General features: G+C 44.1%; 5 protein-coding genes across 11 annotated transcripts; 2 read left to right on the top strand and 3 right to left on the bottom strand.

Annotated features, from left to right (window-relative positions):
- Nucleotides 1-155: 155 nt before the first annotated feature.
- DSI-1VOC (dessication-induced 1VOC superfamily protein) lies at nucleotides 156-1,213 on the top strand. Its single transcript, XM_008225052.3, is given in 4 exon segments — nucleotides 156-397; nucleotides 399-454; nucleotides 553-715; nucleotides 904-1,213. Coding segments are annotated over 4 exon segments (435 nt in total). The 5' UTR covers nucleotides 156-319; the 3' UTR covers nucleotides 1,042-1,213.
- Nucleotides 1,214-1,629: 416 nt separating this feature from the next.
- LOC103323101 (ubiquitin-conjugating enzyme E2 7) lies at nucleotides 1,630-4,873 on the bottom strand. Its single transcript, XM_008225063.2, has 6 exons — nucleotides 4,714-4,873; nucleotides 4,473-4,575; nucleotides 3,673-3,770; nucleotides 3,490-3,590; nucleotides 2,806-2,883; nucleotides 1,630-1,964 (listed from the first exon to the last, which is right to left on the bottom strand). Exons 1-6 carry the CDS (start codon nucleotides 4,757-4,759, stop codon nucleotides 1,887-1,889), a joined length of 504 nt encoding a protein of 167 aa, XP_008223285.1. The 5' UTR covers nucleotides 4,760-4,873; the 3' UTR covers nucleotides 1,630-1,886.
- Nucleotides 4,874-6,408: 1,535 nt separating this feature from the next.
- LOC103324012 (Pathogenesis-related thaumatin superfamily protein) lies at nucleotides 6,409-7,372 on the bottom strand. The gene is given in 2 exon segments (XM_089046366.1): nucleotides 6,409-7,304; nucleotides 7,307-7,372. Coding segments are annotated over 2 exon segments (753 nt in total). The 5' UTR covers nucleotides 7,358-7,372; the 3' UTR covers nucleotides 6,409-6,602.
- Nucleotides 7,373-9,740: 2,368 nt separating this feature from the next.
- LOC103324024 (uncharacterized) lies at nucleotides 9,741-25,853 on the top strand. Of its 7 annotated transcripts, XM_089046308.1 has the most exons (5): nucleotides 10,530-12,130; nucleotides 12,242-12,422; nucleotides 12,653-12,806; nucleotides 13,200-13,480; nucleotides 25,461-25,850. In XM_089046308.1, exon 1 carries the CDS (start codon nucleotides 10,562-10,564, stop codon nucleotides 12,041-12,043), a length of 1,482 nt encoding a protein of 493 aa, XP_088902434.1. In that variant the 5' UTR covers nucleotides 10,530-10,561; the 3' UTR covers nucleotides 12,044-12,130; nucleotides 12,242-12,422; nucleotides 12,653-12,806; nucleotides 13,200-13,480; nucleotides 25,461-25,850. The 7 variants fall into 7 exon arrangements, with proteins under 7 accessions (XP_088902449.1, XP_088902434.1, XP_088902442.1 ...); XM_089046316.1 differs by having other exon boundaries at nucleotides 12,672-13,480; nucleotides 25,461-25,853; XM_089046305.1 differs by having other exon boundaries at nucleotides 12,653-13,480; nucleotides 25,461-25,853.
- On the bottom strand, nucleotides 12,457-13,466 carry LOC103323111 (beta carbonic anhydrase 2, chloroplastic-like). Its single transcript, XM_008225075.3, has 4 exons — nucleotides 13,416-13,466; nucleotides 13,209-13,294; nucleotides 12,949-13,060; nucleotides 12,457-12,845 (listed from the first exon to the last, which is right to left on the bottom strand). Exons 2-4 carry the CDS (start codon nucleotides 13,274-13,276, stop codon nucleotides 12,672-12,674), a joined length of 354 nt encoding a protein of 117 aa, XP_008223297.2. The 5' UTR covers nucleotides 13,277-13,294; nucleotides 13,416-13,466; the 3' UTR covers nucleotides 12,457-12,671.
- Nucleotides 25,854-26,624: the final 771 nt, after the last annotated feature.

Below are 26,624 nucleotides of genomic sequence, written 5' to 3'. Positions count from 1 at the left end.
AAGGCATGGATAGGGTCCTATCTCCACTCCCTCCCGATTAACTTCATTGTTAATCCATACATTCTAGTGACTTTGAACCCATAAATTATACGAATATTTTTTTTTAACATTAAAGAGACAGGACAGTACTTGACACTTGTACTAACTCCACGTGTCACTTCCCAGAATTTCGACAACTCGCCACGTACTTGTATGATGAAGACCAGAGAATGAAACAGAAACTGAAAGCGCCTGAATAAAAGCGCAAACGCATGGATCGCCGTTCATCCGCAAAGCCAGTAATTAATTAATTGCTGAAAGAATTGATTAAGAAATAAAAATGGCGACGACGGGGTCGAAGATGAACACAGTATTTGCTTACACGGTGGTGTACGTGAAGGACGTTGCTAAATCCACAAGCCTTCTACTCCAAAGCCTTCGGCTACAACATTCGTCGTATAGACGACTCCAACAGGTATTTTTATTTTTATTTGTATTTGTATTTAAAGTTGTTGATAGAATAGTTAATTAATTAATAATTAACAATATAGTCTTTGATGATGATTATGGTAGATGGGGGGAGTTAGAAAGTGGGCAAACGACGATAGCGTTCACGCCGGTGCACCAGCACGAGACGGATGATCTGACGGGTGCAGTTAAAACCCCAAGCTCTGGCCGTGAGAGGCAGCCGGTTGAGGTTTGCTTTGCCTACCCTGACGTTGATGCTGCCTACAAAGTAAGCATCATATATAATAACTTTTTTTTTTTTTGGTTGTCAATTCCTGTTTGGTACCATGTGGTTTCTCACTCTTAACTTCGTAAGGCATGTTTGCCCATGTGGTTTTCTTTTCCATTCGATTTAATTACCGATTATTCTCAGAAGATTTGAACTCATGACTTTCTTCAACTGATCTCTTACTGCAGAGGGCGCTAGAGAATGGGGCGGTGGCGGTGAGTGAGCCAGAAGAGAAGGAGTGGGGACAGAAAGTGGGGTATGTACGAGATCCTGATGGGATCGTGGTCAGGTTGGGAAGCTACGTCAACCCACCAACAGCAAAGTAGGATTCACAATCTTAATCTTTCCTTCCTGCGGCTGCTGCTGCAAATTAATAATGACACAGCTAGCTAGTTCCATGGGCGCCAATGAATGAAGAATAAATGAGCTAGAAATAGTATTTTCCCAGATTTGAGTACAAATTTGAGATAAATATGAGTAAAAGGTTAATTTACTTCCTACTTCTAGCTACTTCTGGTAATTGTTTTCAATGCGTTGTGTACAATTTTCCCAGTCATACCTGTTAAAGTCTCGAAACATACAGGTTACAAAATTTACTTTTATTGGAAAACAATTATGACGATTTGAACAAATATTGAGTTCATGGACATGAGAAGTTGATGAACAAATACTGGTGAAGTTGATGGACCAAACCTAAGTGTTTTGAAGTTGATTGGTGCAATTCAGGCCAACTGAATTTTTTTGGTAAATAAAGTAAAATATGAATGTGTAATGCAAAAACTTTTTGGTTTAGGCCATACCATATGCCCTTTGCCATAAGTGCTGTAATTGAGCGTGTGTGAGACTCGTGAGGCCCACGAGGAACCCACACATCTGCTGATAGGTGAGCTAGGCAGGGCACCAGACAAGAACACTTCCTCATCAAATGGGCAAATACTAATTGAATACAAAGATGTTCCACGTTTTAAAAATTACTAGACAATGAGAAGAAAACAAATACAAAACAAAAACAAAGAACAAAGAACAAAAAGAAATGAAGATATTTTTAAAAGTGAGAAAATCAATGGCATTCTACAAGGGCCAAGGCTTTGCCAATTAACACATCCTCTCTGACGACACACTTGTGCAGAGAGAAGAGAAAATGCTTCATTTGGTAGCACGTCATATTCATTCATAGCATCTCTTGTGACTTTCTCACACAGCGGCTCACCTTTTTCTTGAAATCGTCTCTCCGATCTCTCCACTCCTTCTGCAATATGCATAATACCAACACAATCTTAGAATAGTCAACGTGGAACTAAGTTAAATTTCATCTTAGAATACTTAGACAAGTACAACACTCATGCGCCATTACTAATTGAGGTTTGTACTTAAACACCAGCTACTAACACGATGTGCAAGAGAAAGAAGATGCAAAGTACAGTAGTAAACTAAATTATCAACAGACAGAACAAAAACAAAAGCACAAATAAAAATGAAAACTAGCTTTAAAAAAATTACAACTACAATCAGCCTATATATCAGTTTTGAGGGTAAGTTAAAAACAAGTTCCAATTTTCCATTTGTGAAGCAGTCAACAAATTGGAAAATAGGGCTTGATTGATCAACACCACGATCCTAAAACAGAAACATGACGAAATCTCTTGCCACAGCACACCATTGTACACATAAAGAATGGTATAGTGTAGTAGCCTAAATCTTATTCCAACCATCCAAATGGCTAGATTCAGATGAGCAAACTACATCCACACATCATATCTCTCAAACCAACATATCTTCTTAACAAGATACAATCCAATTTAATTTTTACAAGGTGCTTTGCACATAAACCTAATTTGTCTTATAGGAATAGAAGAATTCATTAAGATACAAATCTATCATCTGCAACTTTGCCAAAATTGACAATCTCACTGAACAGTACAATCATGTCCATTTCTAACAATATGAACAACTGACACAAAAGAAACATATTACTTTTCAATAAAATTTTGGTCATCCATGCGGGGGCATAGGTTATAATAATCAGCATGAAGTAGAGGATAGTACAGAAAGAGAAAAGAGTTTTGACAATAGAACAAGGGATCACTTACCGCAGCTTCAACATTTGCAGGAGATTCATCATTCGGACTGGATAGCATTGATATTATACTCAAAACTATGCTTTCAACCTGGATACAACATTTCTGTGTTTGTTAATGCAGTACTATAGTTTTAATAAAACTAAACAATAAAAAACAAAGATAAGATGCTTATCAACATATACTTAGTTTTTTTGTTTCATGAGCACCTTGACTTACCAAGTTGCTTCACAAACAATATATAGCAGAAAAACCACAAATTTTGACCAGCAGGAAGGAAAATTGGAAACTTGCCTAATGACAGCATGTTATGGTACCTTGGAGACAAGCCCTTCAGTAATATATTATACACAAGAAGAGCCCCAAGTTAAGACATCAAATGCCTTTCATTGAACCTTAGGGTGAGCCTCAGGCACAAGACTTGATAGATTTAACAACCATGTGATGTATTGATAATGATCTGACAACTCATAAACTCAACTTATGACTTTGGTCTCTCATCTCTCCAGCTACCTTAGTGAAGAGAAATTACTACCATTACAAAAGAGGTATGTAATATAATATATATATATATATGTAGTGTTTTTAGCTTTATGACTTGCACTCTCATTCTAAAGATTTTGAGTTACGGGTAATTTTAGGATTAGAGTTGAGTGTGATACATGTGGACACTATTTATTTTACATAATACCATACCGTATGGACAGGCGTCCAGCGCTCACTTGCAAGCTCGTAACCATTTGGATCCTCACCAGGAGGATGAAGAATTGATATACAAACACGGCCATCAGGATAGACTTCAAATAGACAACAACCAGGATCAGTCCTCTAATAACAAGTGCAACCTATCAAACATGCATACTTAGGATAGAAACCAACCATTGGGATGCCATATATCTGAAGTAAACTTAACCGTCGGAGGGCTGTTCGGATAATTATTAGGAAAGCTCATGATGGCATTGAAGAATCCCCCTTCACTGCAATTAGTAACATGCAATGATTAATTCGAATTAGATTAAATGAATGATGAATGTGATATGGACACAACTCACAGCTTTAAATGCCACAACAAATCGCAAGTGAATGGCAATTTTCCAAATAAATGCTCTGCTTATGATAAAAAACGGACGATACTCCCATCCATAAAAGTAACGAAATAATACAAACAAAATACGTTGCTGAAACCAATACTGTGCCCAATTTGAAAAACCACATTCCAAATATGGGAAATTTGTAATAAAAAAATCCAGTCTAACTGTGCAACTAATTTAAAGTCCTCACCTTTACCTTCACATACCCTAAGAACCAAACTAAGCAATTTGTAACTAAAGACTAACTTCCAAATATGGAACTTTCACAATTTCTAACTTGAAAGAGAATCATATCACAAGCTCAGATAAATCCCATCTTAGGACAAAACCCTAAATCTGCCACCTCAACTACAACTTTAAAAGTCAAAACACAAAATTGAGAAAACTACAATCAAATTGAAAATCCCCAAAACAAAATTAAATTAAAAGAACAAGAATCACAAGAATCTCAATCACCCTTGATCCAATCCCACTCAAAGACATAAATAACCACCGAAATCGATCATCTTATGCACAACAGTTAAACCACAAAACCCAATCAAGAAAGGCACAAAATTGAAGCGGAAAAGAATCCGAAAAGGCACATACTATAGCGTATCGGGCGGTCCGATAATCGTGACGCTCCACTCAAAGATATTGTTTTCATCGACCAGACCGGCCGAGAACCCGTCTACTGGGTTCTTGCAAAGATCTGCCATAACCAAAACAGATAATCAGATTCACCAAACGAACAGGTAAAAGAATCCAATCCGATAAACCAATCAAAGATAGAATCCAAGATGAGTGCTTTACACACACAAAATTGATTGAATTGAAGTTTTTTAAATACCCTTGAGTTGTTTCTGAAGCAGAAGGCTCGCCTGGGACGCCGCCATGAAAGGGATAGATAGAGCTGGCGTGGGAGCTCTACGCGACGGGGTAGCGAGAGGAGAGAGAAAGAGGGAGATTTATAAGGCCGACACTTCGTGTATTTATAGACAGAGAACGTTCCGAATGTGGACTCTCCCTATGGGGAGTGTGGGGACGAGTGGGAGCTGGGATAGTCTACGGGTGTCTCCTGTTGGAGTCGGTGTTGTCGCGAGCTGAGTGGTACCACGTGTGATAGTGTGGTGGGACGGTCAGCATGATAACAGGTTCTAGTAGTTTCTCTGTTGAGCTGTGGATTGACCGTCGAGATCTAAGATTTTTGGCAACGTTGATGGGGGCCACATCAGGTGATGGAAAAAGAAGAATGAGTGACTTCTCGTCCCTTAAAGCACTTTCACCTATTTTCATGAATGAAACAAGCACATGGATTATTCACAGAGTTGGACACCAGAATGGTCCAATTTCAACATTATGGCCATGTCGTTTGTCGCATGGCTAGTGATATCATAAGTCCACAAGACTCCTCCGAAAAAGCCCACTAACTAAGTTAGTAGGTAATTGATCGTCGAAAATAGTAAAATAGTGTTATTTCCATTACAAATAAAAAAAAATTCGTTGCTTAGACCCCACATATGATTGGACTAGTCCAAACTCACATTTTAGTCGTTGAAGCAAGGTATTGGGTCAACATTATCCAATCACAGTCCATATCATTCATTTATGAGGTCAATTAATTGAATACCGTAATGTCAGTATAAAAAGTTTGGATGTCCCATCCCATGAAAGGCCCAACTAGGTTGCAACAAACCCAGGCTTAGATTGAGCCTCAAAATTTGGGGTGGGCGTGGGCCTGACCCGACCCGACCCAGTGAGTCCTCCAGATTCTTCAACTTTCTTCTTCCGAGGTTCAAAAGGTGGAACCGGCCGGAAACAAGGTAAAGGTGGAGAGAAAGAATGGCAGTCGAATAAAGAAAAGGTTACGCACATTTACACGTGACAGCACAGTGATACATGATTGCATGTAAAAAGAAGAAAAAAATAGTAAATGGGAATTTTCGAGAAAAAAGAAGCAAAAAGATTTGTGTGGCTGACAGTGCATTTTCTTCGTCTCATGCCTGCTCCTGCTCCCATCAGATATTCCTCAGAGATTCGCTTTCCTTTTAATAGTGCATGTACTAGTCCAACTTCTTTTCTTTTTATACGCAAATCACTTCTGTCTCTACTTTCTTTTACTTTGCTCAGTTTTTTATAAATCTGGATTTGCTTCTTATCACTGTCTTTATAAAACTCCATTATTTAATAAGTAGTATATTTTGAACACGTGTTATAATATAAGTGGATATTTATTAATATTATTTTATAAAAATAAGAAAAATAAACTACGTTATCCACTTATACTGTAATATTCTATAATTTCTCGTAGTAAGAGAGAGACAATCACACCACGGAGCAACAAAGTTTTCTTTATCTGTCATACTTTAAGTAAAAGTTGGTTAATTCTTGTGCATGGATGACTGTTTTTATGTACGCGTTGTTTGATTTGAGATTTAGATAGATTTTAATAATAGCTAGTAAGAAAAAGCCATAGCAAAATATATATTTAATTCTGTATTTCTTCAGGCCAAAAAGACAAGTGTTTTCATGAGAATGTACTTCCTTTTCTGTACCAACACAACACTAATTGCATATTCATTGCATAACCAGCCCCAAACATCACACAAATTACACAACCACAACAAGCAAAAAACTACATTACCTTAAACCCCTAAACTTAATTTATTTGCATATTCAAACCAACCCAGAACCAAGACAACAACACGTTGAAGTGGAACCATCTCTCTCTCTCTCTCCCTAGTGACAAAAGATGACCTTGAGCTCGTGTGGCGACGAGCACTGGTGCATGAGCGTGGGGCTGTCGTGAGCAAAAGTAAACGTGGCAGGACACGCGCGCTTGAAAAACTCCGAGTAACTCGACGCCCGACACGTCTGCGGGCTGTTGTACTGGTTCCGACAGCACAGCTCGTCCGTACGGAACGCCTCGCAGGCGCTCTTGCACGCCACCACGCCGGCGTGCGACGTCACCCTCAGCCTCTCGGGACACGTGGCGAGCAGATCGGCCTTACAGCCTACCACGGGGCACACGCCGTGGCCCTCGTGCGGGGTGATGGTCAAGGGGACGTTGAAGCCGTCGACGAGGCTGACGCCGTATGAGAAGAGGTCGTTGGGCCCGTGGTGGAGGCTGACCTGCGCTAGCGTGGCGGGGGCAGCGCCGCCGGCTCCGTTGCACTCGAGTCGGCCGCCGCAGTCGCCGGTGAGGCAGGAGAAGTGGTTTTGGGTCTGGGTGCAGTGGGTGCGGGCCCAGATCCGACCCGACCAGGGCTGGGTCGGGGTGGGGAAGGAGCGGTGGGAGAGGGCGGGGAGGTAGAAGCCGCCGCGCTCGAGGACGGGGTGGCCGGAGTTGGGCTGGATGCCGGGCCAGAGGGGGAAGGGGCAGTTGTTGACCAGAGTCAAAAATGGTGCAGGGGAAGTGGCGTGGGCGAGAGCACAGAGGATCAGGAATGTGTGAGGAGGAGAGTGAGGGAGTTGTGGTGGTAAGAGGAAGCCATTGTTTTTTGTTTGTGAATGAATGCGTGTGAGAAGGGAAGGGTTTTACCTGGGTTTTATAGAGGAAGATACACCTATGGGATGGGAACATGGCTGTGGAAAAAGGAGTCGAAAAGACGGAATTGCCCTTGGGTTCAGTCTGTCAGACAGTAGGTGTGGGTGTGGCTTTACGTGAAAAAAAAAAAAAAAAGCAAAAGCATGCTTTTTGGATTTTGTACTTATAGCCAGGTATACATATACATACGCTAGAGACAGGATCCCTCTTGCCCTACAATACAGACACACAGTGGTTTTCAAATTTGAGTTCACATCTAGAAAGGAGATGAAAGAGGAGGTTTGAAATGGAACTTTGACAAGTGTAAAGGCAATTAAAATCTCCTTTAATTTGTGATTAAAAATATCGTTTAAAATATTAAAAATATGCAGTTTTACTTTATATTTTTTAAATAATTATCAACCGTTAATGCAAGTGGGTGTCATTGATAAATAACATCTACTATGCACGAGCAATTTGCTAATAGAACTCAAACATTTCTTCACTTTGCAATGGGTGGAATCTGACTTTAAGGTGAGCTATATTTTTTTGAAAACAGTCTCCCCGGCCTAATCACTGCGACCGTGAGCATTTGATATACAAATAGAGTTCATCCTCGCAAGATTCCTATCAAAATATATTTCTCTATATTATCGAAGATAATAATTGTTGGCCAACATTCAAATAATGTTCGAGTTTTTGAGAATGGTGGTAACAAGAGAAAAGAAAAGTGCTGATGTTATTCGAACTTTCGCATCTTAATTTAGAAAGAAATATGTGAAGTGGGTACTGCATGTGACATGGGGTACGTACTTTCGACAGACAAAGCGGTGTCGTTTTATGGGGAGAGAGGCCCCAGAGGGAGCAGAGTGCATGCGGTTACTTCGAGGTGGACGGTCACGACAAACACGTTGGGTACGTAAGTGGATAAGCAGCAGCATCCACAAAGCCGCTGCCCTGAACAGTCTCCACCTTTGTGAGAAAAGAAAAGGGCATCCAATTTTTACCTTCCCTTTTGAATTTGATAACCATCAACATTTTTAATAATAAGATTTTTAGATTCTCTTCCAAATTTCACCTATTGCATTCTTTTATGGGCTATATCAAAATAATAAATATAAAAAGGTGCGTTTTTGTCCAATTTTATTTGAGTCTTGCTATTTCCACCCACCTATCATATTTTCCCGCTCATCTTATTTTCAAAATTTTAAAAACAAATTTACTCCTTTGTAAAATTACTTCTAACACCTTTAAATTCATCTACTATCGACGGTTCAGATTATTGACTTATAAAATAATAATTAATATTATTTTTGTCTCTTATTTATTTTGTTCGACTCTTTTTCAAAAGTGAAAGGACTAAAACCTAAATTTACTAAAAATAAATTGCTCTCTCCTAAAATCGTACTTTCTCTCTCCACTCTCTCATTATCTTCTCTAACTCAAAAGTTGAAAGAGAAGAACTTTCTAACCCACCAGAGCATGTCTAAACTAAAATCATCCTGAGATGGATAATCTTTAGTTTCTTGAAAAAAAAAATAGCTGTAAAAAATTCACATAAGACTTCTTCCAGCAGGATCATGCTGCCAATGATATATGTCATTGGGTTGGGGCTATCCTGCAAACATTGAACACAACTTTAATGGTGCATGCTTTGTTACATCCTTCTGGGTTAGGAAAAATTTATTCTCTTATATGTTTATAATTTTCTCTCTCCTGGCATATCCTTGTGTGCATTTTTCTTCTCCTCTAAACCATCCTAGTCCAAGTCTGGCGGTGGTATGGCTTTTCCATTTATCCTGGTGCATTCAATTTCATGCTCAAGAAAGAAATTTAACGACATTAGTTTCCCTTTTTTTCTTTTTTCTTTTCCTCTCATCTTTATTATTAAAATCAGAGCAGTTTGATGTTCACAATGATATTATTAAAGAAACAAAAATTTATAAGTGAAGTTTAATCTCAGCTATTGAATTGAATGAGTGTTAATCTAATGGTTAAAAAGTGTCATAATAGATACACAATGATATTTAATTTGCTTGAATTAATAATTAAATGGTATTTTAGGGATAATGGTGGGTGGAAAGATAGGATTGTGTTTTTTCAAATTTAGATGAGGGGTGAGAAGATAAGGTGAGTGATAAAATAGGACAAGGGGGTGGAAATAAAGCACTCTTTTATTTTGCATCTGGTGTACCGTTTGAATTTTGAAATGTGGGATAAAAGATGCCCTTTATGATATATTTATAATTTATAAAGAGCCCATTTGATGAGAATGAAGGCAAAACGCAGCTTCAACAGACTTGTTGTCTAGAGACTCTCGATCCTAGAATAGAAATACACAAATATTCATTGGATGCCTGATACTCACATTAGTGGAGGTGAAAGAGCCTAACCAACAGTGTCATACCTCACTTTTGAAATACTGATAAAATTATATCAAAATAACTAGTTGATTTTTCTTGTTTATTAAACTAAACTAATGCATTTATTTGTTGTCTAATTTTCTTGCAAAGTAATTAATTTCACAAGATCCCTCTGCAAATTACTAATTTGCGGTTCTTTATAAATCCGAAGAAAGAAACGCCAAGCATATCAAAAGTTCAAAAAGACATATATAATTTTATAAATCACATAGAGGCGGCAAGCAGAGAACATATATATTGGCTGCTGTTCACTCTCATGTTTTTCTTCCAACTCTGCTATTATTGGAGAGAGTGCCTGGGTATTTTTCAATTCATCAAAGAAGAAAAGAGAGTTGAGCTTTCCTTCCCCAGTTATCTTTGCTGCTATCTTTGAAGGTTGGCTGAGACTCAGACTCACAGAGATGCTGAAGATGATGATGCGAACAAATGCTGCTGCTTCTTGTTATTGCAGCAGCAGCAGCAGAGGTATGCCTTGTCTTCACCCTAACTCCACTGTTGTTTTCGTCAACAATTACTTTGCTTTCTTTTCTCGCTCTCAAGCTTCTAAAGCAAAAAATTCTAGAAGAAGAAGAACCCAACTAGACCAGCTAGCGAAAGACTTTCCCAAAATCACAAATGTTGAGGATGCTCTCATGTGTTTGATAGAATGCTTCAATTGCGTCCCCTGCCTCCACTTTTCGTTTTACTCAAGTCTTGTGCCTAGTTGCGAGATTGAAACAGTATTCGAGGTCATCTCGTCGTATAACCAAATGGCTGTGTCGGGAATGGTACCTGATGTTTATGTTCTGAACATTCTCATTAATTGTTTTTGTCATTTGAACCAAATGGGGTCTAGTTTTTCTGTCTTGGGAAAATTCTTCAAACTTGGTTTTGAACCAAGTGTCGCTACCGTCAACACTCTAATTAACGGCTTTCTTCTCGAGAATACAGTGGTTGAGGCTGCAGGAATTTTCAATAAAATGATCAAGGCAGGTAATTGTCAGCCTAATGCTATTACTTTCGGCACACTAGTCAAAGGCCTTTGCATGAAAGGCAACAATGGTGCTGCTATTCAGTTGCTAAGGAAAATGGAGGAAAGAGCTTTCAAGGTTGACCTTATTGCCTATAACACGATTATCGACAGTCTTTGTAAAGATACCCTACTTGTTGATGCATTGAACCTCTTCTCAGAAATGATGAGCAAGGGTATTGCCCCAGACGTCAGGACTTATACAGCGTTGATTCAGGGAGCTTGCAAATTAGGCAAGTGGAAAGAAGCTACAAGGTTGTTGAAAGAAATGGAGAGTAAAAATATTTTTCCAAATGTGCACACCTTCACTGTCTTGGTAGACACACTTTGCAAGGAGGGCATGGTTGTGGAAGCAGAAGGCGTGGTCGAAATGATGATTCAAAGGGATATGGAACCTAATGTGGTTACGTACAGTTCACTTATGAATGGTTACTGTTTGCAAGGAGAAATGGACAAGGCGAAAAAGGTTTTTGAACTAATGCTTAGCAAGGGGTCCATGGTTAATGGTTTTAGCTATGCCATATTGATAAATGGATACTGTAACCAGAAAAAAATCGATGAGGCCAGGATGCTTTTTCTGGATATGTCTCGTAAGGGACTGGTTCAAGATAACATTATTTGTAACATTATTGTGGACGGTTTTTGCAAAGTGGGTAGAATACAGGATGCACAAAAGGTGTTCTTTGAGATGCAGACTTCGGGCCAACTTCCAGATATTATAACTTATAATGTTCTACTGGATGGCCTGTGTAAAAACCGACAACTTTCTAAAGCAATGCAATTGTTTCGCGAGATGGAAGGCAAGAAGTTGGATATTGATATTAAGGTTTACAGCATTCTTATTAATGGTTTGTGCATAGCTGGAAAAATTGAATCTGCAAGGGATCTCTTTTGTGGTTTATCATCAAAAGGACTTCAACCTGATGTAGTGACATACAATGTAATGATTAATGGACTCTGTCTCGGTGGCCTAACAAGTGAAGCAGAAGAGTTGCTTATTGAAATGGAAGAGAAAGGGTGCTCTCCAAATGATCGGACCTATAACCCGATTATCCGAGGGCTTATCAATAACAATGAGACATCAAGGGCGATGGTACTTATTCGACAAATGGTGGAGAATGGTTTCTCTGCGGATGCATCAACAATGGAATTGATAGTAAATTTATTGTGCAAAGATGAAGTCGATCCTGCTTTGTTGCCTTTGATAAGAAAATCATTGTGAAATTTATATCCATCTGTGGACAATGAAATTTGAAACTGCTGCACCTTTGACAACCATGAAGGTATTATATTATACCTGCTATGCCTGGTATTCTCTCTAACTCCACTGTTATTGTTTTCGTCAACAATTACTTTAGCTTTGCCCTTTGTGTTGTTATTCCTATTATCATTCAATAAACTTGAGATTTCGTATTTTCAGGTAAATCCCAATATTTATATATTCTTTGTTCATTACGCTGAAACACCAAACAAACATTTCGTGGAAGGAGTTGAAGCCATCTATTATTTGTGGAACTGCATCGGTAGCAGAATCGACCCCTTGTTACTCTGTCGTTAGCCTCCCAATCATAGCTGCAATTTGCAATGGCCACAACATCAAGGTCATCCCCATCCCATGCATTATATTTTGAGCTATGTAAAGAATGTAACACTCATGGAATTTATTTCAATCCTGGCAGCAATTGTTATTACCACACTTTTCTTAAATAAAAAATTGACAACAATTACAATTAAATAAAAAATTGAAAAAAAATTATTATAAAAAAGAAAGAAGGTACATATAAAGAATGAATGGAGGTCCTGTGCTTTATTTGTTATCACTTATTCACAGAGCTCCCAGAAGCATGCAGTTAAGAAGATTGAATGATGATTGGGTCTGAAATGGTGGACTGAAGCTCCCAAAGCTCAAAAATTCCGTTTACAAAGTCATAGTAGCCACCCCTCAGTGCTAGGGTTTTGTCTGAGACTGCCTTCTGAACATATGGGTAAGTTTGTAGGTTTCTCAGTGACAAATTTACTGCTTCCTGCATAAACATTAATTTATTAATTTCATTAATATAAGAAGATCATGTTGAGTAAGATTTAATTATGAATTTCATTTTGGGGGTTGGGGGTGCTTTGGCTTACCCTTGCACAACTTTCACATTGATCTTCAAAATCTGCACTTCCCCCCTCTGCTTCTGCTATAACCTTAGCCTTGGCAGGTAAACCAATTTTCATCCATTCATCTATAAAGTCACTGCAAATTTCAATCCAATGGAAGCAAAATCATTAGCATATCTTAACGATTTTAGTCGTCGAATTTCGCCACTTGTTTGATTCTTAATCTGAGCTAATCAAGTATGTTTATGTTTTAAGCTATAACTTTTGTATGTCAGAAAACTTACAAGGGAGTAGAACCATTTTCTGGATGAGACATCAGCCTCTTGATCCCGCCACAACGACTATGTCCCATTACCAAAATATTTTCTACCTGTAAATTTGTCTCTCCTTGTTAATTAGCATCAATATATTTGATAAGCAGTAGTATTAATATTTAATCAAACAAAACTCAAATGTGATTAAATAAAAAAAAGATATTTGAAATGTTTTACCCCTAGTTCTTCAATAGCGTATTCTATGGTTGCTCCAACTCCTGAGTGTTTCAGCTGTGAAGCATGTTGATGCTCTTTTTCGGAGAGGGTCAACTTAGAAAAAGGATTTGCCTTGTGAGGAAAGGGTGCGGGCCTTCAATAAAGGCTAGCTGCGAGAAGACAAAAATAGGAAGCGATCGTCAAGCCTCAGCACCGGTGGTGCCGACCAAGGCTCTCCGATGCTTAAGTCGGCTAAGAAGGGTAACTTTGCAGAGTAATAGTAAAAGCGGAAAAGTAGTTACCCCTCTTACTAGGTACTGTTCCCTTTTATAGGAAGTGAAAGTTGGAGGTTGGTGTAGATTTCGATGTGGGACTCTGCCAAGTCGCCTTGGTGGTGACACGTGTCACGAGAATTAGGTTTAACAGTTTGTGAGCTTTGGGTCAGGGAGTTTGGCGTGGTGCTTGGCACCTCGGAAGAGTGTCTTCCTTGGCGGCGAGGAGAGAAGGCGTGTCGCCTTGGTGCTAGTTGTTTGAGACTGGATATGCTCGGTTGATTATGGTGTAAGCAGTAGTCCCCCAAGTTCGCGGTCAAGAAGTGACTTCTGGGTTGGGAACTTGTAAGCTTTTGCGTGATCATGACCGAGCATTCCAGGTTCAGATGGGAGCCGTAGGGCAGTCCCTAGTCCCCCAAGTTGTCAAGTTAGAAGTTGCGTTAGCACTTGGAAGGTAGAATAAAAGCTGTGTTAGCCTCGGTGATTGTTGGTAGTTGGGTACCTTGAAAAGAAAAGTGAGCTTGGGTTGTCGAAGCTGCAGTGATTGTGGACTTAGGTCCTGCCGTTTGGTAACCAAGTGATGGTTTTAAGGAGCAAAGGCCTGGGTCCCAAAAGATTGGGCTGAAGCTTGAAGGAGGAAAGAATATGGGCTTCAATTTTCCATTTTCCTAGCCCTGCCATTCCGCCCCCTTTTTTTTTTTTGTGAATGGCCAAGTGTATGGCTGTGGAGAAGTTGAGGTTGGGCCATTGAGGCATCAAATTAGGGGCTGCCATCTAAAAAGTGGCCCAAGGTGAGTGAGGTATTGGCAAAAGGGAAAAGGGAGCAAGGGTGAACAGTGAGTTTAGTTGTGAGGCGAGTTTAGAGGAGGATTGGTGTGCCTCCTTTTTTTGTTTCTGAACTTTGCCTTTCGGCAAGTTGAAATGAAAAAGGGCTAGGTACATGTCTTTGGAGTTATGTGTGGCTAGGCCTTGTGATATTGTAGCTGGGACCTTGTACCTTCGGTAAGGAGGCCAAGGCTTGGGATAGAAGGGCTAGGGTTTGGTCTTTTTAGAGAGGGGTATATAAATAGGTGTGAGCCTCTTGCCGTTCGGCAAGCAATGGTTGGGATATTTTTGGTAGCTTCCTATCGTCCTTCGTTAAGTGGTGGCTAGGAGGTTTTGTGTTTTGGGCAAGGTAGCTGGGCTTTTTAAGTCTAGCGAAATTGAAAGTAGTGGGGCTTAGAGCATCCAGTACCTCGTGAGCCTTAGTTCTTCTTGGAGTGTCGGCAAGGCATCCACGAGCTTGGAATCGACTTTCACAGCTGCCGTTCGGCAAGGTGGGTTAGGCTTTGTGAGACCATGGTGGGTGTGCAGCCCGGCTAGGTTGAGTTTTCAAGGAGAGTCAGTCCGCCATTGATTGGTGAGGTGGTCAGTTCTCTTTGCCATTGGGCGGTTTGGCTAGGAGTTGGGCCGATCCGGCAAGTGCGGAGTTCGGCAAGGTTTAATTATCTCAACCATTTCCGCGAGTGGGCTTTGGGTGGGCTATCCAGGTTACTTGGCAAGTGCAGGCAAGTCTTGGCGATTTTGGTTTAGGCTCGGGGACTTGGTGAGCGGTGTGTTGAGTGAACCTTGGCGAGGGGCCAGATTTCGAAGGGTTGGTGGGTGCCTTGAGCGGTAAGGAGCAGCGAGTAGGTTTTAGTGGATGTTCGTTCCTTGGCAAGGTGAGCGGAGTTTGGCGAATCGGGTGTCTCCTTCCGTCGAGCGGTGCTTGCGTTCAGCAAGCGAGATTTGAAGGTGCCTTGAGCACTTTGGTTGGTGGGCACTCGGAGTCTAGGCCCTAGTGGTTTGGCATCTTTGCGTTTTGGGTGTCTTGAGCAAATCGGGCGTGGGTGATTTAGCATTGTGATTTTAAATGGTGTCGGCAAAGTGGAGCTTGGCTTCCGTCGAGGTTGTGTCAACAAGGGCCAGCACATGGTGATTTGAAGAGGACGTGGAGTTGGTGGAGAGCTGTGAGGTGGATCGGAAGGTGAGATTCCTTTGTTTTTCTTTTTCAGAGTCTTGGAGTGAGGCGATTTGATAAGTGGGTGACACAGGCTTGGGAGGTGGGTGCCTTGATCAAATTGCTTGAGTAAGTCTGGGGCTGAAATTTAAAGCTGAGCTTTCGGGAAGAAACAATGGGAACTTTGTGAAGCCCTCGATTTTCTTGCTCAACCCTTGATCAAATTGTTTGACTCGTTCCACTTGAGTGGTGGTAGCCAAGACTTGGAGCTTGGCTGGGCAATCCTTGTAGACGTGGAGCTGGGTCTTGTGAAGGTAAGGAATTTTGGTTGCCTCCATTTTATTGATGCCCATCCCTTACCGATTTGGCAAGGGTGTTCGTAAATTTTCTTTGGTGACTGATTAAACTAGGTCTTTCGGGTTTGGGTGGCCCAAATTGTAGCTATTTGGTTGGGCAAATTTGGGTGGATGTGGGGTTGGGCAGTGACTTTGGGCCTGGACTAGGACGATTTGGGCTTGGGTGTAATTAAATGTAGGAAAGCTGGGCCTTTATATTTAGAAGGGTTTTGGGCTTGGCTTTTAACCAAGGCAAATTTGGGCCTAGCCTATCTTTGAGCTTGGAGGCTTCTTAAGTGCTAGGACAAAGGGTGGGCTCCGACCATCTTGTTGGGCAAAATTGAATTGTGAGCTAAACCTTGAGCTGGTCCCTTTTTTGCATTTCCATGGGCCTTGCGTTCGGCAAAGTCCCTTCAACTTCCTCCTTCGTTTTTTTGACTTAATTTGAAATTGCAAATGCTGTGTAGGTACTCTTGTAACCCTAGGGCCTAGGGTTTGGGAGGGAAGGTGAAAAGGTGCTAGGATTTCTCTTGTAACCCTAGGGCCTTATAAATAGGAACGTGGAGTGACGTAGGCATCATACTTGGAGATTTTTTGAGAAAGATTGTCAGAAAGTGAGAAGGAGAAAAAGATTTCTGGTGAGATTTTGGTGGTGGTGCAAACAAGGTTAGACCTCATTTCCCTTGAATTCTTGAAATGAAATTCAACTTTTGTATGAACATGTTGAAGAGTATGATGAACACCTTGAGCATGAGTATGAACATGTTGAATGTATGCATCTAGATCAAAAAACATGTAGAGGCTGTCCAATTTTGTGTTTTTGTGCTTAGATCCTCTTTGCATGTGCATTAGTTCCTTTTTCTTGTTTCTGCATGTTGTAGATGTCTGAGAGTGAAGAGGCCAGTGAGTATGTTTGTTCTGAAGAGAGAGTTCCCAGACAGATAGTTTTGTAGAAGGGCTTATAGAAGCTAGGATGGGAGTTCATAAGGGTGAGATGGCTGGGCCATCAATAGAGTCTGGGTCGAGGCATATAGGAAGATGTAGAAGAAGTATAAAGTGTTAGAAGCCAGTGTGGATCGGGTTCTAGCCTTGGCACATACACCGGAGGTGGGCTCGAGCAATCAGACATCACCATCGAGTCCAATGGGTATAGCCATGGTTTCAGCTTCAGAGAGGGGTGGACATCCGGGTTGGTGTTCCGTTGGGAAATCGGAATACACTCACAGAGCCAAGTTGGTTGAGCTTCGGACAGATTATAGTGTGCCATCCTATGTGGGCCTGAGGTTACCTAGTGTTGCGGATGTAGTGAGATATCCTCCGGAGGGTTCAGTGATGATATTCACCGATATGTACCAGCATGGTCTCGGACTCACCGTTTCATCCTTGGGTACAGATGATGCTGGCCAAGTTGGGGTATGCGCCGGGGCAATACAATCCCAACTTTTGGCTACTTCTTCATGGAGTTTACATTGCTTGGTGGTTGGTTGGGTTGGGGGAGCCAACATTTGAGCAGCTTTATGTACTTGTATTCGATCTCCAAGCAACAGGGGACCTTTGGTAAGGTACAAGCCAATTGTCTTAAGGCAAAGTAGAGAGGTTACTTTATCGGGCATAAGCAGTCTGCAAGTCTTGGCGGAATGTGGTGCTTGGCCTATGGTGATTGGGAGTGTCCTCCGGGGAAGACCGTCTCGGACATATTCCAACCCACTTCAATCGATAGGTCCTTAGCCCCATCCTTAAGACTAGTTGTGTTGTAATGTTTTGACGCTTGGGTCTTTATTTATGTTTTATTGTTTTGCTTGTGCAAGCATAAATGGCTAAGTTGATATCTGAACTGTGGTGCAGTGTTCGGTGAAGTGGGACCGATCTCCAAGGAGCGAGAAGACGAGGTTGAGAGAGTGAGGTCAGCTGTTGTCGGAGACCAGCGTGAGCGTAGAAACTTAGTCACCCGAGAAGAACTCTGTGAGTCCTGACTCTTGCAAGGAGTAAGTACAGGTCACCATGTTATTTTGTAGTTGAAACTGGCTTGGCCTTTTGATGTGCGATGGCGAGGATCATAAGGGGAGCAGAAGGTGGCCATGGATCTGGATGATCCCGAGATGCGTAAACGGCTTGGTGAGGAGTCGGGCCAAGAAGGCGAGAAGAAGGAGGTGCCCAGCAGCGCTGGAGGCGCCCCAGATGATGAGGGCCTAGTCTCACGATGTCTTTGGGAAAGAAGAGAGCGCTGGAGAAACTCACCGGAGCGTGATGGGGACAGGGCGAGGCTTCCTCCTTGACCATGCAGCACCGCCGCTTCCCTTTGGTATGGATGATGTTTATGCCGATGGGGTAGAAGGTGGACTTCTCCGCTGCGTCGGCAGAGAAGGAGGTGAACTGGCCATGCATCGGCAGGAGGTTCCTTGGTGAACGTCTTCTGGAAAGCGTGAAGAAGTGACCTGAGGTTCTGGCGAGGACCGGCTACCTCCTATGCGGTCGGGCGAGAGGCGCTCGACCGGGCATATGTAAGTTGGTTTGCCTAAGGCGTTGTTCATATAATTGAATTTGCCTTTTAAGCGATCATGCTTTGTGTTGCGAGCTCACGGCGAGATGTGCGTGAATATGGCTAAAGGCGGATAAGGAGATCCAGAGGTTGAAGAGGCGCAATGAGATGGCCAAGGATAAGATAGCGGAGGCCAGAGGCCATCCAAGAGAAGAACACCACAGTGCTCGCGAGCGGCGATGGCCAAGGAGGTGGAAGAGCTGAAGCGGTCGAGGACCGAGGAGGTAGCGCTGCCGGTCGAAGCGATCGAGTCGTTCGAGGCTCGGATGAGCTGAGGAGCTACATCATGGATCGAGATGGACATGGCGATGCGGTTGGGGAGGAGAGGGTGGCGATGTTCAACCTTCAGTGGAGATTAACTTTGACACGAGTGGCGTAGCCTCCTCGTCTAGTCGTTACAGTCGATGCCGTTCGAGCGGGAAGCCGTGAGCCGGCCATTACGGATGCTCCATCGATCGAGTCTGAAGGCGTTGCCTTCTTTATGTATTCTAGCTTTTTAGTTTAAACACTTGATGTTTATTTTGGTTATGTATGAACATTTTGCCTTGCCTGGGGCAATGTTATATTGATGTGCTATGATATGAGACTTGTTGTCATTTGATATCAATTGTGCTTGGCAAAATGGGAACCATGTGATTGATGAAAATGAGCCAGGGCTCGGGCGTTCATTAAATATGTGCCGGAAGGCAAAAAGTACAAGAGTTGGTTGAGTCAAGGCTCGAGACCAAAGTATAAGAAAACATAATAGCCTAGAGTCTAGGTAGTTTTACTTATAGTAGTACTTGAGGTGATCAGCATTCCAAGGATGAGGCAAGGTCTTGCCCTTGGTGTCACTGAAGCTGATAAGTGCCGGGGCGGGACTTTAGTAACCTCGCATAGGACCTTCCCATGTTGGAGCCCAAGGTACCTTCAGTGGGATTCTTGGTGGCCAAGGAAACCTTGCGCGTGACCCAGTCCCAGTTTGAAAGCACGGGCTTTGACTCTGGAGTCGTAGTACCTAGCGATGCATTGTTTGTACTGCCGACATTGCGCATGTTGGATTGGTCACGGGCTCGTCAATGAAGTCGAGGTTCGGTGGCTAGCCGTCGCCATTGGCCTCCGCCTCATAAGTGGAGGTGCGGTATGTAGGTCTGGCCAATCTCCACTTTGGTGCTTTAGCCGGTACCAAGGAGAGAGAAAGGTGTTTCTCTGTTGAGTCCGGAAGCGATAAGACGGAGAACCTCAAGGGAGTAGCTCCTCGACCAAAGAACCCAGCTTTGTCGCTTAGTTTTAGAGTTTTCTTGATGATCTTGTTCAGTGGCTTCACAGCCATTAGATTGAGGATGGTGGGAGGCGGCAAAGCTTTATCTTGAGGTTAGAACAAAATTGTTTGAACCGGCGTTGTCAAATTGCGGCCATTATGCCTTGTGATGGTGTTGGGGATAAGCGGCGGATGATGTTTTGCCAAACAAAAGTTTCGATGCGGTTGATGGTGGCTAAAGCCTCGAGCCCACTTTGTGAAGTAGTCCACACTACAATGATACTTGACTTGGCCTTGCCCTCGGGCATAGGTCCAATGAGTCAAGTCCCCATCAGCGTAATGGCCAAGGACCGATCATGGTTGTCAATGGCTCACGGAAGTTGTGGGATGTTGGCAAATCGTCGACACTTATCGCACTCGGTGAAGGCCGGGCATCAGTGAAGTGATGGCCAAAAGTATCCTCGCCAATGATCTTGTGTGCTGTGAGCGAGCGCCGAGTGGTTGCCACAGATACCCTCATGAATCTCCTCGGGACATAGGTACCTTCTCTCGGGTCAAGCAACCAAGGTAGGGGGAGGCCGGCCGCGCATGTATAGGACACCATTGATGATTAAGTATCGGGCGGAACGATAGCGAACACGCCGTGCTTCAGCAGGATCAGCAGGTAGTGTCTGGTTCTGCAAGAACTGAGTGATAGGGTCCATCCATGTAGGGCTTTGATCGATGACACAGATGAGTGGTGCCCGTGTACTGGGCTGGTCCAAGAACTCAATGTGGATGTTTCGACCTATGCCCTGCTCCATCGCCGAGGCTAGCCTTGCTAATGCATCAGCATGGCTGTTCTCAGAGCGTGGCACCTGGCCTATGAGATAAGCATTGAAAGTTGTAAGCAGGTGGCGGGCATGTTGGAGGTAAGCTGTCATGGAGATGTCCTTGGCCGTGAAGTCCTGGTTGACTTGGTGGACAACAAGCTGCGAGTCGCTGAATATTTGGATTTGCTTGGCGCCCATCTCCTTGGCTAGGCGGAGGCCGGCTAAGAGTGCTTCGTATTCGGCCTCATTGTTGGAGGCGGAATTTGGCTGAGGGCGTATCAAGGGCAACCTTGTCTGGGGATATGAGAACGAGGCCAGCTCCACATCCCTGGGCATTGGAAGAGCCATCCACATACAAAGTCCATAAGGGCTGAGTGAAGTCTAGAGAGCCGTTGCTGGCGACGCGGACCTGATTCGAGGTAGGAGTAGGCGTGATTGCAATCTGAGACTGCCCAGTATGGGGTTTGGTGAACTTGATATGAAATCAGCACGACGCTGGTCCCTTTGCAGCTGGGCGGGGTTTGTAGTGGATATCAAACTCACCAAGTTCAATGGCCCACTTGACTAACCTCCCAGAAGTCTCTGGCCTCTGCAACACTTGCCTGAGTGGTTAGGACATGGATGGTGTGAGCTCGAGCATGGCGGGAGGCGTCCAGCCGAATCCACCCTGGGTAAAGCAAGTTTCTCAATGTCTGGGTATCGAATCGCTGCATCTTGCAATCCTTTGCTCACATAGTGCACCGGATGCTCAGACCTTCATGTGGTCGAATGAGCACTGAGCTAACGCTGTAGCCGAGACAGAGAGGTAGATGGTGAGGACGTCCCCAGATTCAGGGGTTGACAATAAAGCGGGCTCGGCTCATGTATGCCTTGAGCTCGCCGAACGCTGGTCACATTCTGCAGTACCCAGTGATGTTGCGCTTGCTACCCTTAAGTGCCTTGAAGAATGGGGCGCAACGATCGCTGGTATAGAGATAACTGGTGGCTGCGACACGTCCGGTAAGGCTCTGAATGTCCTTGACCGTCTGTATCGTCATGTCCAAGATAGCCTGGATCTTCTCTGGGTTGGCCTCAATACCTCTTTGGCTGATCATGAAGCCAAGCGAATTTGCCGGAGGCCACCCAAATGCACACTCAGGGGTTGAGCCGCATCTCTATATCAAGCTTCAAAATGGTGAACGGGCGAGAGGGTTATGGGTGTTGGTTTCGGTCAGCATGATTTTTGACCAAAGATGTCATCAACATAAACCTCCAGGTCCGGTGCGCAATGAGGGGCGAAGATGCTGCTCACCGACGCCGATATGTAGCCCCGGCGTTCTTGAGGCCGAATGGCATTACTTTGTAGCAGTAAAGGCCACTCGGTGATGAAGGATGTATGAGCTTGGTCCTCAGGATGCATGAAGATCTGGTTGTACCCCGAGTAAGCATCCATGAAGCTGAGAAGGGTTGGCTTATGGCGCCAACTAGTCGGTCAATGGTAGGGGAAAACTATCCTCGGGGCCCGGTTGAGATTTGTGTAGTTCACGCATATGCGCCAACCCTTCCTTTCTCGTTTACGTATTCATTACCACATTACTAGCCGTGGATAATCCACCTCCTTGATGAATCCAATGGTGTTCGCCTTATCCACTTCATGGCCTCATACCGCTCTGGATCATAAGCACGCCGCTTCTGCCGAACGGGTCGGACGGCAGGATTAATGCCTAGCCTATGGGAGATGACGTCAGGTGATATGCCCGGCATATCGTTGTAAGACCAAGCAAAGACTTCAGAGTTGAGGCGGAGGAAGGCAATAAGATCAGAGCGAAGCTCTTGTGAGAGGGAGGTGCCGATCCTAACCTGTCGATCCGATATTCTCATGGAGAGTGACCACCGAGGTCCTCCCACGTGTTCGGCCTGTTGGGTGGCGCGATTCTCCTGTGGTCCTGGGCGCCGCCACGGGACGGGCTAGGGCAGGTGATGACTAGGCCTCACCCTATGTTGGCGATTAGTAGACTTTATCGCCAAGCATAGCAACTCGGGCGCTAAGTTGATCACATGCACCGTGCCCGTGCCATGAGGGTAGGAAATAACAAGAATATATGTGTGGAAATGAACTTCATCCGGGCCATGGCAGGCGCCCGAGATAACGCTGTAGGTCGTAGGCGCCAATGATAGGAAGGAGTGGTGACTGCCTTCCGGTGCTGCTCCAATAGAGATAGGGAGATGAATGCTCCCGATAGGCTGGACCACATCACCCGAAAAGCTCACCAAGGGTGTGACGCTTCGGTCAAGCAAATGAGACGGGACCTGGAGCTCATTGAAGGCATCAGCAAACATCACACTGACTGGCCTGTCCGGTGTCAATATATGCGCCCAACGCGTCAAAGTTAGATATGTCGGCGCGATAATGATTGGGTCATCATGAGGAGGATAACGCCGCCTCCTCCTCCTGAGAAGGTAATGGAGTCCCACTTTTTGTGTCTGGCAAGCGCCCCCGCTGGTCAAGACCTGGTGCGCATAGGTAGAGCGGACATAATGTTTGATGGAGTTGTTGGAGGTGCCAGCCATGGTTGGGCCACCACTAATGGTTGAGATCATGTTGATCTGCCGTTGGTGAGGATTAGGTGGGAGGTTGTGCACGTATTTATCCAGCTTCCCCTCGCGAATAAGTCCCTCAATGATGTTGCGCAAGGCAACACAAGATTCGGTATCATGGCCACCGAACTGATGAAAGCGACAGAAGACTCCTGTGTTAGGCATAGGCTTGCTGCCTGGTCTCCGGGGTGGAGGCTGAGGTATGATAGGTGCCTCGTGGACTAGGACATTCTGCATAGGTAGTGTTGAGGTGGTGAAGACCTCGAACCTGGGTTTGGGTGAAAATGGGAGTGGGGCCCGGTCACTTGTCCTGGAAGGGTTGCTTCCACTAGACTGGTGGTGGTTCCCATGTTTGCCCCGCTTGTTATTGTTGAAGGGTATGCGTGGTAGCTATCCTTCCTCTTGGGGTGCTGGGCATCCTGGGTGCTGGTGCGGCAAAGGAATGTTGGGGTGGAGCCGATGGGTACCGAAGGTGTGGAGGATCAGCAAAGGATTATGTGCCGGATGGCTGGCTACGCTGAGTTGAAGTACTCACTTGGCATGAACGCTGCCTCGCTTCACCGCCTACGTATGTGTTCCAAGGGTTGCCGTGGACCGTCCGGAAGTTAGACTCTGAGGCCACTCTGAAAGCACCAAGGCGGCACGATCATCGTGATCCGGCAGCGGAGTATTCGTAGCCGAACTCGCTGCACTCGGCGGTTCGTTCACCACCGTCTAAGCATGTATAGGTCGTCCGCGGGTAGAGGCGATCGGTTTGATCATGAAATGGTCCGTGAAGGCCTACTTGATCGCCAAATGTGTTGATGGTGCGAGGGGTTCAGCCTCGAAACTAGGCATTCGAGGCCGCCGCTGAGAGTGGAAGGGAAGATGAGACACATGCCTTCACAAGAGGCCCTGCACCCCAGGGCATCGGAAAGAATGTATGGGTGAGGAGGATCCTCCGTGCGCTGTAGAAGCGGCGCGGAGTGGTCGGATGTCCTTCTCCGTGGTACTAAGGATGCGTCGTAAAGGGCCCAGTCGTGGCTTTGCCTGCAGAGGTTGGTGGTTGCGCTGATGTTCGCTCTCCGACGCCGACTTTCTGAAGAAGCCTCATTGCCGGCCTGCATGAGGGAGAATCTCGCGGCCGGAGGTCCGTGTGGGTGGCTGGCACGTAGAATTCTTCGAACGCCTCGCAGGTGATAAGACTCGAGTCGCTCGAGTAATCCTGCCCCCAATTCTCCGAGTCCCTATACCTTCTCCAAGAGGTAGTTGGGTAGGCTTTGGCGGAGGGCCCAGTGTTTCATCTTGGGTCTTGAGATTAACAGAGATAAGATGGGGTTCCGCTTGACGGCCCAGATACTGTCCCTACAACCTCGTAGACCTTTGTTGGTTCATGAGGCCGGCCTCTGGTGGGAGATGCGGAGAAGTCGCGACTTGGTCGCTTCCGACAGAGGGGCCTTACCTCGCCGGGCCTAGGGCTGGGTTGGGACATTGTGGTGGGAGTGCTCGGACGATTTGGCCGTACAGTACCTGGTAAAGGCTGCAGGCTTAGGGTCCGATTCCATCTCCCAGCTACTCTCAAAGTGAGTCATGTTCGAGCTCGACGTTCTTAGCATGAAGATGGTCATATTTCTCGGACATCCCGTGACATCAAGGCGGGAGGCCTCCGGCCTCGCCTGAGATTGGCATCCAAGGTCTTCTCTGGGAGGTAATTTACCATGGGGGATATGGTGCCGAGTCCCCTGGCTATCCTCAGAGGCATAGTGAGTGTGGAGTGAAGAAGAGGCGACTGGGCCGATAGGAGAAGGAGCCACCGGGCCGTAGAGAAAATGGGATTCAAGTATCGCTTCCCACAGACGGCGCCAAACCTGATGCTCTTTCTGAGAGGGGTCAACTTAGAGAGCGGATTTGCCTTCAGCAGGAGGGTCCTGGGCCTTCAATAAAGGCTAGCCTGGAAGACAAAATAGGGGGCCGTTCAAGCTCCGGCACCGTGTAAGTGTCGGCCAAGGCTCTCCATGCTTAAGTCGCCTAAGAAGGGTAACTTTGCAGTAATAGTAAAAGGCGAAAAGTAGTTACCCTCTTACTAGGTACTGTTCCTTTATAGGGAAGTGAAAGTTGGAGGTTGGTGTAGATTTAGATGTGGGACTCTGTGCAATGCCGGTGGTGACATGTCACGAATTAGGTTTACATAATTGTGAGCTTGGCGTCGGGAGTTTCGGCAGTGCTTGGCACCTCGGAAGAGTGTCTTCTTCAGAGAGAAGGCGTGGTCTGCCTTGGTGCTAGTTGTTTTGAGACTGATATGCCTTGCGGTTGATTATGGTGTAAACAAAGCAGATAACAAATATTAGCAAGAATTAATTTAATTAACAATAATTATTTTTTTTGAAATTTGATTAGAGTATTAATTAAACCTGGTCAAAGGCAGGAACCATGTTAGCGATATTGCGAACCATGAAGGCTTCCCCAGGTTGGAAATGAAGGATATGCGAGGGGCACACTCGGGAGTCTGAGCATGCAAATACCATAAACTGCATATTGGAGTTTAGCAAAAGAAAGTTAGAATAAAAATATCATGGAGTTAGAGCTTTATGATTGCACATACATTGAGGTTAATTTTGTCATTTTTGTATAAGTTTTTTTATATGAAAATCCTCATTTTTTGGGATGAAAAATAAACGAAAATGAGTTTTGTGAAAACAATTTGAAACCTCAGAGGGTATTGGTGTCATGTTTCAAACCACAGTCGTTTTCTAAAAACACCGAAAACCTCAAGAGATGTTAGTGTAAATAAGTTTTAGAAATAAAATATAGTTTGATTAATATACATATACTTAATTGATTCTTTAAATGGTATGGGCTCTGTATACCTTGGGGCTTTGTTCTTGGGCCAGCTCCTTTACCAAATGTGGATGCTTGCTGCAAAGGTTACCCCAAAATGAAAATATTATTTGCTTGCATTACTAATTTATTTAACATTTTGCATTTGAAAGGAATAAAAGTTTCAAAAATAGTTAAGAGAGACCCAGCTCTATCAAATAGCGGCAGCAGCAAGAACAACAACAAAATAATGCCATCTTACTCGAAATAGTTGGTCTTGAAGTACTTGAACCCATCTATAATTCTTTTAACTGGGTCTTCAGAAGAACCGAGCGGTCTGGGTGGCCAAGCCGGTCCGGTCTGCCCGGTCCATTGCATCTCAACGGTTATGTTATCAATCGTGGCCCCAGCCACATCGTCCAGGTACTCTTCCTTCTCACTGCAACCAAGTTACCATTTCATCAGCACATGACTTTTTCTACTGCTTTCAATAATGTAGTTTTTTAAGAGCAAGAGATTTTGAATAAGTAGGGGAACCTGAGAAACAACTTCAAGAGATTTTGAATGGCGGCATCAGATAACTGGCTAGTAGTCATTTTGTCTACTTTCTTTCTGCAAATGCAAATAATCACAAATATTAGACACAAGAAAATAATATTGCATAGATGCTTAAAATTTTAG

Source organism: Prunus mume, linkage group LG1, assembly GCF_029339155.1.
Source record: "Prunus mume cultivar Tortuosa linkage group LG1, ASM2933915v1, whole genome shotgun sequence".
NCBI lineage: Eukaryota > Viridiplantae > Streptophyta > Magnoliopsida > Rosales > Rosaceae > Prunus > Prunus mume.
Note: the sequence above shows the minus strand (reverse complement) of the source record. Positions and strands in the feature narration are given on the sequence as shown.

Excerpts from the sequence above, each read along its gene's own strand:
- LOC103323101 (XM_008225063.2), bottom strand. The coding sequence starts at position 4,759 with ATGGCGGCGTCCCAGGCGAGCCTTCTGCTTCAGAAACAACTCAAGG. Across the intron at positions 3,591-3,672 it reads AGATATATGGCATCCCAATG|TCTATCCTGATGGCCGTGTT; the intron begins GTTGGTTTCTAT and ends GTCTATTTGAAG. Across the intron at positions 2,884-3,489 it reads GCTGGACGCCTGTCCATACG|GTTGAAAGCATAGTTTTGAG; the intron begins GTATGGTATTAT and ends TGTTGTATCCAG.
- LOC103324024 (XM_089046323.1), top strand. The coding sequence starts at position 10,214 with ATGCTGAAGATGATGATGCGAACAAATGCTGCTGCTTCTTGTTATTGC.
- LOC103323111 (XM_008225075.3), bottom strand. The coding sequence starts at position 13,276 with ATGGGACATAGTCGTTGTGGCGGGATCAAGAGGCTGATGTCTCATCCA. Across the intron at positions 13,061-13,208 it reads GAAAATGGTTCTACTCCCTT|TGACTTTATAGATGAATGGA; the intron begins GTAAGTTTTCTG and ends TGAAATTTGCAG. Across the intron at positions 12,846-12,948 it reads AATGTGAAAGTTGTGCAAGG|GAAGCAGTAAATTTGTCACT; the intron begins GTAAGCCAAAGC and ends ATGTTTATGCAG.